Here is a 12,788-nt window from a genome sequence, read left to right as displayed (position 1 = left end):
AGAGGCTGCACTAGATCATTTTTATTTCTAATCCCCCAATTGTAGCCTCAGCAGATGATCTCATATCTCGCTTCACTGGAAGACTGAGGCGATCCAACATGTTATCCTCAGCTTCACCCCTCCACAGCTCTAAGTCTGCCCATGTTCTCCTTGCTTCTCTTCCTTAGCAACTATCTCCAAAGCTAATCTTTTCCCTGTGCTTCTCATCCAATCCTCTCCTGCCAACTCTGCGTCCTAGTTCTGTCCAGTAACCTCTGTCTCAGTCTTTGCTCTTTCTCTATTGGTTCCTTCTGCCTGCAAAAAACTTGGACTCCCTCAACCCAACCTAATAATGTTCCACCTCCTTGTCATCTTCCTTTCACCCACAAACTTCTAGAAAGCATCGTCCCTGTATTTGTGTTAACATGTGTACTATACTGGAAGAGCTGAGCTCGGCTTGACAAGTTGATGGAAGTTACTTTGACAATGGTCACCAGTGGTTTAATTGCTAAATCTATTCTTCAGTATTCTGCGTCTGTTGTATAATGTTTGATGCCTCTTCTTTGTTGTTGTTTTTGTTTTTATAATTTCAACTTTTATTTTATTTTATTTTATTTCAGTTTTAGTTTTTTTTATTTCCACCTTTTATTTTAGGCTCAAGGGGTCCATGTGCAGGTTTGTTAACAAGGGTAAATTGTTTGTCATGGGGGTTTGGCATACAGATAATTTTGTCACCCAGCATAATACCTGGTAGGTAGTTTTTAAATCCTCACCCTTCTCCCATCCTTCACCCTCACATAGGCCCCCGTGTGTCTATTGTTCCCTTCTTTGCGTCCATGGGTACTAAATTCAATCTTTATTTTAGATTCAGGGAGTATGTGTGCACATTTGTTACATCAGTATATCGCACGATGCTGAGGTTTGAGATACAAATGATCCCATCACCCAGGTAGTGAGCATAGTAACAGATAGCTTTTCAGCCTTTGCCCCCCTCTTTCCCTCCCCCTTTTAGTGGTCCCCAGTGTCAATTGTTGCCATCTTTATGTCCGTTAGTACCCAATATTTAGCTCCTACTTATAAGTGAGAACATGTGGTATTTGGTTTTCTGTTCCTGTGTCAATTCACCTAGGATAATGGCCTCCAGCAGCATCCATGTTGTTTCAGAGGACATGACTTTATTCTTTTTTTGTGGCTGGCTGCATAGTATTCCATGGTGTATATGTACCACATTTTCTTTATCCAATCCACCATTGATGGGCACTTAGATTGATTCCATGTCTTTGCTATTGTGAATAGTGCTGCGATGAACATACGCATGCATATGTCTTTTTGATAGAACAATTTATTTTCCTTTGGGTGTATACCCAGTAGTTAGGATTGCTAGGTCAAATGGCAGTGCTGTTTTAAGTTCTTTGAGAACTCTCCAAACTGCTTTTCACAGTGACTGGACTAGTTTACATTCCTACCAACAGTGTAGGAGCATTCCCCTTTCTCTGCAGCCTCGCCAGCATCTGTATTTTTGACTTTTTAATGATAGCCATTCTGACTGGTGTGAGATGGTATCTCATTGTGGTTTTGATTTGCACTTTTCTGATGATTAGTGATGTTGAGCATCTTTTCCTATGTTTGTTGGCTGCTTGTATGTATTCTCTTGAGAAATGTCTGTTCATGAAATTTGCCCACTTTTTAGTGGGGTTGTTTTATGCTTGTTGAATTAAGTTTCTTATAGATTCTACATATTAGACCTATTTGGATGCACAGTGTTTGTGAATATTTTCTCCTATTCTGTAGATTGTCTGTTTACTCTGTTGATAGTTTCTTTTGCTGTGCTTAGAAGCTCTTTAGTTAGGTCCCACTTGTCCATTTTTATTTTTGTTGCAATTGTTTTTGAGGATGTAGTCACAAATTCTTTCTGAAGGCTGATGTCCAGAATAGATTTCCTAAGTTTACTTCTAGGATTCTTACAATTTGAGGTCTTAGGTTTATATATTTAATACATCTTGTATATGGTGAAAAGTAAGGGCCCAGTTTCGTTCTTTTGCATATGGCTAGCCAGCTATCCCAGCACCACTTATTGAATAGGGAGTATTTTCCCCATTGCTTATTTTTGTCAAAGATCAAATGCCTGCACGTGTGCACCTTTATTTCTGGGTTCTCTATTCTGTTCCATTAGTCTATGTGTGTGGTTTTGTGCCAGTACCATGCTGTTTTGGTTATTGTAGGCTTATAGTGTAGTTTGAAGTCAGATAATGTGATGCCTCTGGCTTTGTTCTTTTTGCTTAGGATTGCTTTGGCTATTTGAGCTCATTTTTTGGTTCCATATGAACCATCATTTTCTGGGGAAAATGGTGTTGGTGTTTTATTGGAATAGCACTGGATCTGTAGATGGCTTTGGCTAGTATGGCCATTTTTATTATATTGATTCTTCCAATCCATAAGCATGGAATGCTTTTTCATTTGTGTCATCTGTGATTTCTTTCAGCAGTGTTTTCTTTTTCTCCTTGTAGAGACTTTTAACCTCCTTAGTTAGATGTATTCCTAGGTATTTTATTTTGTTATATTTTGGTGGCTATTGTAAGTCAAATTGTGCTCTTGATTTGGCTCTCAGTTTGAATGTTATTGGTGTATAGAAATGCTACTGATTTTTGTACATTGCTTTTGTGTCCCAAAACTTTATTGAAGTTTATCAGTTCTGGGAGCCTTTTGGCAGAGTCTAGTGTTTTCTAGGTATAGAATCATATAGTCAGTGAAGAAAAATAGACTTATTCTTTTCCTATTTGTATTTTTTTTATCTCTTTCTCTTGCCTGATTGCTATGTCTAAGACTTCCACCTCTTAATTTTTTTATTTTTTATTTTTAATTAATTAATTTATTTATTTTTTGAGATAGAGTCTCACTCTGTCACCCAGGCTGGAGTGCAGTGGCGTGATCTCGGCTCACTGCAACCTCCGTCTCCCGGGTTCAAGTGATTCTCCTGCCTCAGCCTCCCAAGGAGCTGGGATTATAGATGCATGCCACCATGCCCAGCTAATGTTTGTATTTTTAGTAGAGACAGGGTTTCACCATGTTGGCGAGGCTGGTCTCAAACTCCTGACCTCAGGTAATCTGCCTGCCTCGGCCTCCCAAAATTGCTGAGATTACAAGTGTGAGCCACCACACCTGGCCCCACCTCTTATTTTTTGAGACCTCTTCTGTAAGCTTCCAAAACATTTCCACCTTATCATTCTCTTTCTGCATCTCTAGTCGCTGCTGTCCTTTCATTTTTTCACATTTTATTATGAGTATTTTTAAACGTATAGACTATTTGAAAGAATTATGCAGTGAACACTCACAAACTCACCATCTCAATTCTACAATTAACATTTTATTATATTTGCTTTATTACATATATAGCTGATTATCATCCATTGATCCATCTTATTTTTGATATGTTTCAAAGTAAGTCGTACCTTTTTACGTTATCATTTATTTCATCTCCTCCAGTAAAAACACAAGCCCTGCCATACCACCACATTAGCACTCTCCCAGGCTCTACCCTGCTTCTGGCAGGCCACCTGTGTACACACTTCCTCTGACTTCTCTGTCTTTGGCTCTTATGTATCTCTGTAGCTGTAATGCCGCACTGCACTACATTGCTTACCTATATCAAGGTTGAACTCAGCATTTTCTCCCTGACTCCAAACTTGATTCCTCTACTGATTTACTCGTGTTTATTAATGGCACTGACAATCTTTCATTAATCTACAATCTTCTGTTGTTCTCACACTTTGGGCCCCATATCAGTTCAGTCTTCAAGACCTAGTATTCTACCATGAAAATATGTTTTGAGTCTATCCAAACTCTTCCACTTCTACTGCCACTTTCTAAGTACTGGTCCTCACTTGCCTAGATGATTCTGAAAGACCCTTTCCTGACTCCAATCTCATTCCCTCAAACCCTCCTGCACAGTGCTGCCAAACTAATCTTTCCAAAGACACTGCCCATCTCAAAGACATCAAGCGGATCCCTCCCTCCAGTGTATTGCTGATGAGATTGTATGTACAGGGATGATTGAAGCTCTCTGGATGAGATTTTCAAGGGTGAGACGTGAGCCTGGCACAAACCTGAGTAGAGTAGAGATCCAGTCTACCAATTCAAAGTTAGATAGAGGTTGGCTACATGGCCAATGTTTATAGCAATGTCCTGAAAATCACTTTCTGGCTGAGACTTGGATTGAGTTCTGGAATGCGACTTCTCAAGCAGAAGCAGTAACCCTCAGGACACAGGACACTGGTAGCCTTTAGAATCCCGCAGCCCAATCAGAACCAACTCTGCAGCTCCAAGGTGATGAACTATGAAAAGTGTACACTGTTCACCCAAAATATCAGTTTACTTTTCTTACTTGTCAAACATTTCCTGTGTCAGAAAGTGAAGTCTGCTATATTCTTCTGGGAGTATTATTAATTTTTTCTTTTAAGTTTATGAATGTGTACTATGTTTGTAAATGTTTCATAATTTGTTGTTCATGCAGCCTGGAAACTCCAAGTGCAGCAGTGTATATGAGAACTGTTTAGAACAAAGCAGGGCAATAGGTATGTACAATGCCCTTCTCCATCTGCCACCCTCCTTATTCCTTGTAAGTCCTATGGACATGTGTGGCCCTTGCTCTTAAATACTTCATTGAAAAGTCAGGTATCTACCACTAAACACACAATCCTTTGGCTGTAGGCTTCTCAGAGAGGCCCAGAATGTTGCATATGTGTCACTAGGGAGGTTCATGGTTCTCCCTTGCTCTTGTGCGATCTGCCACGCTGATGGTTTTGCTTTATGGAGTCTTTTACTGCCTTGACATCATGAAAGCTCTCTCTCTGGAAAGGTGCTTTCTCTGCTCGAAACCCAAGGGAGTTCTACTTCAAAGATCAGGAGTAAGCTAATGTGAAAATTGATGCCTGTCAGATCCTTTAGGATTAAGATAAAACCTTTATTCTGGCATGGTACAGGGAACGAAAGGATGTCTGAAATGTGAGAGTCTCAATTAGGAGCTTGTCCACCCCATATTTGCCAGAGTATTAAATGTTTTATTACTGCATGTGATCATTGATGTTGGACAAAACATTTCCACAGCATCAACTATCAGATTGGAAATGTATTTTAATTAAAACAAATTATACTGTGAGTTAGTCATTTTAATTCCTATTAGTTGTTGATCATATTTATTTCTTCAGGAAGGAAAGTTTTACAGTTTTAGAGGGAGGGATGACTGAACTGTGTAAATAATGCAGTGGAGAACAGAGATGGATAACCATATTTAAGAACTCAAACTAAATTAGCAGGAACTTGCCATCTACAAGACAGTCACTTCCAAGGATACTTTTTTATTTCTTATGGAATTACACCAATGTAATATATTAATTTTATTATTTTTATGTCATGAAGGATATATGAAGATTTATTCTTTCTGGTATAGGTATGATTACCACCTTCCTCTATCTTGTAAACAGAGTAGTGAACTAAGGCAGCATTTTATTTTATTTTATTTTATTTTATTTTATTTTATTTTATCTTTATTTATTTATTTTTTTGAGACAGAGTCTCACTCTGTGGCTCAGGCTGGAGTGCAATGGCGCAATCTCAGCTCACTGCAACCTCAGCCTCCTGGGTTCAAGCAATTCTTCTGCCTCGGCCTCCTGAGTAGCTGAGATTACAGGCACCCGCCACCATGCCCAGCTAATTTTTGTATTTTTAGTAGAAATGGGGTTTCGCCATGTTGGTCAGCCTGGTTTCAAACTCCTGACCTCAAGTGATCCGCCTCGTTTGGCCTCCCAAAGTGCTGGGATCACAGGCGTGAGCCACCATGCCAGGGCTAAGGCAGTATTTTAAGTTCTGTAAAAGCATGCCTTCTTATGATAGAAATTAAAATTCCATGCCATTCTTTAAAGTTATTTAAAATTCCAAACCAATCTTTAATAACATTACGAAACAAATTAAATTAATGGTAAGTATGAATCTCTTAAAAGTTACGCTCTGTGGCAGCCATACTTCCTTCCTCTCTCCTTTCCATCATCCTGGAGGTTCTTAACCTAAGGATTTAATAGTCAGGAATGTATCACGCATGCCTTGTGGTATTGCAACCATGTTCTCCCCTGTACTGAAGCTCACTTGGAAATACCTCCATGTCCTATTTTATCTCATGCATATATTCTTAATTTATTCAACTCTTTATTTAATGACTACTTATTGAGGACTTCCTATGGGTCAGGCACTGTGCTAGGTGCTAGAGCTAGAGACACAACTGGCACTCTTGTAGTTTGCAGTTTAGCCAGGAACACACACCTTAAACAAATGCCTACAAGTATGATGAGTGCTTCAAAACCCAAGATGCTATGGGAAGAAATAATGGGAAAACCTAACTTAATTTGGGGGGCTGTAGAGGCTCTCTCTAAGGAAGTGACAATCAAACCAAGGCCTGAAGGATGAGTGGGAATTATCCAGGCACAGAGAGGGAGGTAGGAAGCAAGTAGGAAAGGGACATAGGGAGAGAGGAAGAGAGAGCAGGGGAAAGAGAGAAAGAGAGAGAAAAAAAAAGTAAATGGACACCAGAACTAAGCATGCCAAGACCAGTTCCCAGATCACTGGGACAGAGAGAGAGCTCAGGAGTAAAGAGAGAAGGATGAGTGTCGAACCTACAGCAGTGTCCTAAGGATCTTCATAATGTTCAGTCCTGCCCAAACACCTCCCTTCCCAGCCTGTTTCCCTCCTCTCCATTAAATAGTCAGCATAGCCACATCCGTCCTGTCCTCAATAATCCAGCTTCTGAAGGGAACTCACGAATGAAAGTCTAGAAATGGACATTTCTAGAATTATGTTGAATGGGCTAAATCACAATACTACCACAAGAAAAAGGGGACATGGCTTCCCTTCTTTTTTCCCCCAAGAGTTCTCAACTTGATTAATTAAAAAAAATTATTAAAACACCCATCTCCAAAAACATAAATTTATGAAGGAATTAATGGATATGAAAGTATTTCCACGTTTATTCAAGATTTTTCTTTTTGTAAGTGTAGTCTTGCCATATAATTTAATTTATTGTTTCAGATTATCTTAGTTTTTTTTCTTCTTTATACCAACAAACAATATAACCCCTTATTCTTATTTGCATGTATATTTCCCTAAGCCACTATGAGAAGATCCAAACACATTAACAAACTTTAATAAAAGTTTGTTTGGAGCCTGGGATATATTTTTATAGAATTAATCCTAGCCATGATGGTTGACTCTTAGACAAGTGTACTATATTCTACTATTCTGGTTTGCCTATATTGAAGCTTAAATGTATATTTTGTAGTGACAGATAAAACAATAGAAAGTTCTATTGCATACTACTTTTCTTAATGGTGGCTCTAAGATAATGATTGTAACTGGGAACTTCAGAATCTTGAGGAGGTGAGATGGTGTTTGCAGTTAAGAGAAGTCCCTCACCTAGATACTTTGCTCCCCCGTAAATCACTGAATTACAACATCGTTTCCATAAAAAAGCCATTGCTGAGTTCCAGTGAGGAACCAGAATGCTCAGAGGCTATCTCTCCAAACCTTAACTAGTAAAACCATGGTGGGATAGAAGGACTCAACCCATGTCCCAGTGGCCATGACATGTAAGGTCTCCCTCCTACTATGGCAGGAGGGATTTTCCTACTACAGTGTCATTTTATCCCTAGGCACCTATAAATCAGGTAATCCTACCTTGGGACCTGTCTGTGAGTACTTGGGCATGTTTTTTTGTTTGTTTGTTTTTTGTTTTCTTTTTAGACGGAATTCCCCTGTTGTCGCCCGGGCTGGAGTGCAATGGCTCCATCTCGGCTCACTGCAACCTCTGCCTCCCGGGTCCAAGCGATTCTCGTGCCTCAGCCTCCCGAGTAGCTGGGATTACAGGCATGCGCCACCATGCCCGGCTAATTTTGTGTTTTTAGTAGAGATGGGGTGTCTCTATGTTGGTCAGGTTGGTCTCGAACTCCCAACCTCAGGTGATCCGCCCGCCTTGGCCTCCCAAAGTGCTGGGATTACAGGCGTGACCCACTGCACTTGGCCTACTTGGGCATGTGTTTTTAAAGTAATCCGAAATTCTTTACAATGAGTAATTTAAGAACAGTTGCCAGAATAGCAAATATGTAGTTTTTGTGGCTTTTCCCAGAGATTCATATATAGGCATTTGAGAGATACCTATAGAAAAATTTTCAGTAACCTCCCAAGAGATTCATTTATTCAAATATTGACTTCAAACATGAATTCCAGTGTATTATAAATACTGCAGTAGCCTCTGGTTGTTGAAAGAGTTAATTCTGTGTATCACTAGACATAGAAAAGATCCTTATCCTTCATACTTGTGGAAAAAATCCCTCATGGAAAACAATAATTAGCAAAATAGAATAATGTTTCCCTGACCTTCCAGTTAAAATTGAAATGTTGATATTTTTAATCAAAAAGACATTAAGTTCCCACAAACCCTAAGGGCTTACACTTTAAAATGTTGTTACTTACAGTGTATACACTTTGTATATATTTATTTTCCTCTACAAATCTTCTCTTAGGAAAGTTGGATAGGGTCTTGGAGTAACACTTGGCACAAAGAACTTTTGGAAAGCATACTAGCTGGCACGTGTGTCTAAGCCCTCGTGAACCATACACTTCAGCCTAGAATGATTTTAAATTTGGGTCTGGGGTGGGCTTTTTTTTTTAAATTTAAGGCAACATTACCAACTTAAATATGATGGCACATATGAAAAAGAAACGGATGGCAGTTTCTTTCTTTTTTTTTCAGTACGCTATTGTGCACTTACAGGTGGCAGTTTTCAAGAGAGGCTGGACATAAACACTGATGCTTTTGGTGTCATCCTACGGGATGGTACAATTGATGTGGTTAGCTCAGGCTAACGCTTTGTGAGGGGCAGATGCGTTATCACCCTGTGCTATGGGTTGATCCAGAGTCTTCAAAACGTGGTGGGGTTAAATATGCCAACAAAGGAAGATTGGATAGACATGCAGTCATTTGTCCAGTTAGCTGATAAACATTTTTCTTTTGAGCACGTGCTTCATCCCAAGCACTGAAGGTGCAGAAGATACACAGACTAGATGGGTTCTAGTCTTTCCTCAAGGACACGAGGAATTTGCAGTCTCAAGGGGAAGACAGAAGTAAACAGATTCTTGCAGTATATCATGAAGTGGCACCATTCCCGACCTTGGGGAGGGAAGGATTCAGGGGAAGGCTTCCTGAAAAAGATGGTTTCAGAGCAGAATCTTAAAGGATAAATAAGAATTAGGTAAAGAAAAGGAGGGGGAGGATATTGTAGTAAGAGATAAGCATCATGTATGGAGGCCCAGCATCAATGACTAAATAATAACTGAGCATCCGTGGGAACTATTTATCGAATACCTGCTATAAGGCAGGCACTATGCTAAGTGTCTCACCAACATTATTTCACTTAGTCCTCACAACAGTATTTTAAGCCAGGCACCCACACTTTACAGATATGAAAACTGAGTCTTAGAGAGGTTAATTAACTCATCCCAGACCACTCAGATAGTAAGAGATACCACAGGGATTTGAACTCAGGTCCATATGAAATTTAAAAGCTGACCTCTAGCCAGGCCCGGTAGCTCACACCTGTAATTGCAGTGACTCTGGAGGCTGAGGCGGGAGGATCACTTTAACCTAGGAGTTCGAGGCTGCAGTAAGCTGTGATTGCACCAATACACTGAAGCCTGGGTGACAGGGTGAGATGTTAACTTAAAAAAAAAAAAAAAAACTGACTTAGCCACTTTCAAGCACTTTAGATTTTATTTCACTTTCAGTAAATTTTTATGAACAGGCATTCCTACATAAATGGCTGTCTCTTATACACATCTAGATGTGTATAAGAGACAGGTATAGGGTGGGGCATAGCCTTTAGGTTTCTATGAATTCTAGACTCAAACATGATTCTATTTACTATTTACAAAGCAAAAAACATAATGTATTGATCACTACTAATCACTACAGGTAATGTCCATCCAAGAGGGGTGCAGTCCCAGCGAGATACCTCATTATTGAAGCACACGTGCCGAGTAGATCTCTTTGATGACCCCTGCTACATTAATACACAGGCTCTTCAAAGTACACTTGGCTCTGCTGGAAATCAAAGCTCAGCCCAACCACTGGGGAGCCCTTGGCACTGCGGAAGTAAGTAGCTACTCACTGTCTGTATTCATTTCTTAGGGCTGTTGTAACAAATTACCACAAACAGAAATTTATTCTTTCTCAGTTCTGGAGGCCAGAAGTCCATAATCAAAGTGTCAGCATGGTTGGTTCCTTCCGGGACCTCTGGAGGAGAATCCATTTTATGCATCTCTCCTAGCTTCTGGTGGCTACTGGCAATTCATGATGTTCCTTGGCTTGTAGACACATCACTCTAATCTCTGCAACTGTCTTCATATTGACTGCCCCTGTGTCTCTATTTCTTCATCTCCCTTTTCTTCCTGTTACAGGACAACAGTCACTGGATTTAGGAGGAGATGAAATGATTGGATGAGATGAGACTAATCTCATCTCAAGATTGTTAATTTAATTACATCTGTAAAGACCCTTTTGCCAAATTAGGTCATGTTCACAGGTACCAGGGATTAGGATTTGAATTTATCTTCTTTTTTTTTTTTTTTTTTTTTTTGAGGCAGGGTCTGACTCTGTCACCCAGGCTGGGGTACAATGGCATGATCACAGGTCACTGCAACCTCTGCCTCCTGAGCTCAAGCGATCCTCTCATCTCAACCTCTGGAGCAGCTGGGACTACAGGCACACAACACCATGCCCAGCTAATTTTTGTATTTTTTGTAAAGACAGGGTATCATCATGTTTGCCCAGGCTGGTCTCAAACTCCTGGGCCCAAGCCATCTGCCTGTCTCAGCCTCTCAAAGCATTTGGATTACAGGCACCACCATGCCCGGCCTTGAATTTATCTTTTTGAGGGTTACTGTTTAACTAATTGTACTATCTCGCATTTCAAGGAGGCTGTTTTCTTGGTCTCATTTTCAGGTGTTGAGTTATCTTTCTTTACCTCTATCCTTCACCACAGTTAATATTGATTAGAGCTTTGTGGAGTTGTTTAGGGTTTCAAGGTTTGGAAATGTTGATTTTTGAATAATCCTTTCAAATACTTTAAATTTATTTCCAATTTTTGATTTCTGCTGTGTACTTTTGCTGAAAGAAGGGCTGTCAAGGCCGGGAGATAATTTTGAATTTGTTTATTTGCATGAATCACAGTGGCTACTGTTTCTGTTAGGGATAGCATTAATTTTATTCACTTCAAAACCCCTTAATAAGTCATCTATAAAGCACTAAAATAAGTTGGCTTCTTTCTTCACCCATGTACTGTGGGTAAAACACGATAAGACAAACATCTTTCCTGTCAAATTACTATCAGGGGTAAAGGCATAAACAGGAACATAAGTAAAAATAAAACAAGCCAAAAGTCTATAATCAATGGAAAAATAAACAAACAAAAAATGCTTTTCATAAAATATTGAAGCTTGTTGTGTTCAGAGATTGGCATGCTGTCAAATTTGGTTTGAACCAGTCACTGAGAAGATCCTTTTAATAGTCCAGGAGATTTCTCCAGAACTTCCAAAGACAGCTTTCCAGCTAGTGTGGCTGCAATGCAAGACAAAATTGAAAAGATTTTGTTGAGCCTGGACCTCAGCAGACCGTCTTAACTGTCTAGATGAAGAACCAGGGGTCCTCATTGTCAGCCAGGTGACAAGTGGTCCCTCTTTATGCTGACTTTCTAAGATCACTCCTGACACCCTATCCAACCAAGCTGGATTCTCTGGAAGCAGATGCTAAGATGAAGCTTGGCAGCAGGGTCTGTAACATGATCAATATCAGGAAGCAATGGAGAGGAAGTAGGATTGGCCGGAATGGGAGATGGGACTACAATGCAGGACTGACAAAGCCTCGGCCAACACCAAAAAGCCCATGTGGTCTGTCAGAGTTGTCCTACATTGGGCCCAAATGGCTGGCCCTATATAGCCCCATTTATCTCAGTCTTGGGATGTGGGCCACGCCAGGAAGGTCAAACCCTGGCAGCTGAGGCAGAGCCAGAAGGGCTGGTTAGCTGCAGGCTGACTGCTGACACCTGGGGCAATGGTGCTTCCTTGAAGGGAGATTTGGGTAGTGCATCTCCGTGGCTACCACAGAGGACATCTTATGTGGCGGGTGATGAGATGTGAAACAAATTTAGATTTTTGCTGTTAAGCTTACTCATCTGTGCAATGGGCAATGTCCTATGTGGATAGGTAATGTTTGTTACAACTTTTTGGAAAAAAACCCTTTCTGGACCTTAGATTTTATAAGAGTATATTCTTGATACTTTTCATTTCATGGACTTTTCAGAGCCACACATATTATCAGAGAACTTATTTAGTGGGTGGCCCAAATTACGTGATTTGGAATATTCTTTGATTCACAACTCCAGTTCCTTTATAATTTAGTCTCCAAAGTTAAAATTATTCATAATCCAAGCAAAGGAACTTTGCCTTTTGTCATAGGCCATTCAATAATATGAAATGGCAAAATTAATACATAACAAAATTCCTGTCATTCATTGAAAATAAATAAAGTCTGCCTTGTCCAAAATTGTAATGTCAAAATGTATTTTCTCTGACTCTAGCCTTTTTTCCCCCACCTTTCTCCGTTTCCCTGCTTTGGTGGCAACATATTGAATAATTTAGGCCTTTGGTACGCTCTCCCTCTTTATTTCCTGTTAGGATTTAATGTACCATAGCCCTTCTGGGCTCCTTGCTGC

At 40.0% G+C, this 12,788-nt stretch overlaps 1 protein-coding gene across 1 annotated transcript in view; it reads left to right on the top strand.

The window, feature by feature from the left end:
- Nucleotides 1–12,788, top strand: part of SHC4 (SHC (Src homology 2 domain containing) family, member 4) — a 163,836-nt gene that overhangs the window by 121,991 nt on the left and 29,057 nt on the right. The window contains exons 9-10 of the mRNA XM_011967297.1: nucleotides 4,490–4,550; nucleotides 9,992–10,171. Of these exons, the coding sequence (XP_011822687.1) occupies nucleotides 4,490–4,550; nucleotides 9,992–10,171 (241 nt within the window). The remainder of the gene's footprint in view (nucleotides 1–4,489; nucleotides 4,551–9,991; nucleotides 10,172–12,788) is intronic.

This window comes from Mandrillus leucophaeus, unplaced genomic scaffold, assembly GCF_000951045.1.
Source record: "Mandrillus leucophaeus isolate KB7577 unplaced genomic scaffold, Mleu.le_1.0 Scaffold798, whole genome shotgun sequence".
NCBI lineage: Eukaryota > Metazoa > Chordata > Mammalia > Primates > Cercopithecidae > Mandrillus > Mandrillus leucophaeus.
This window is presented reverse-complemented; position numbering and strand designations above follow the sequence as displayed.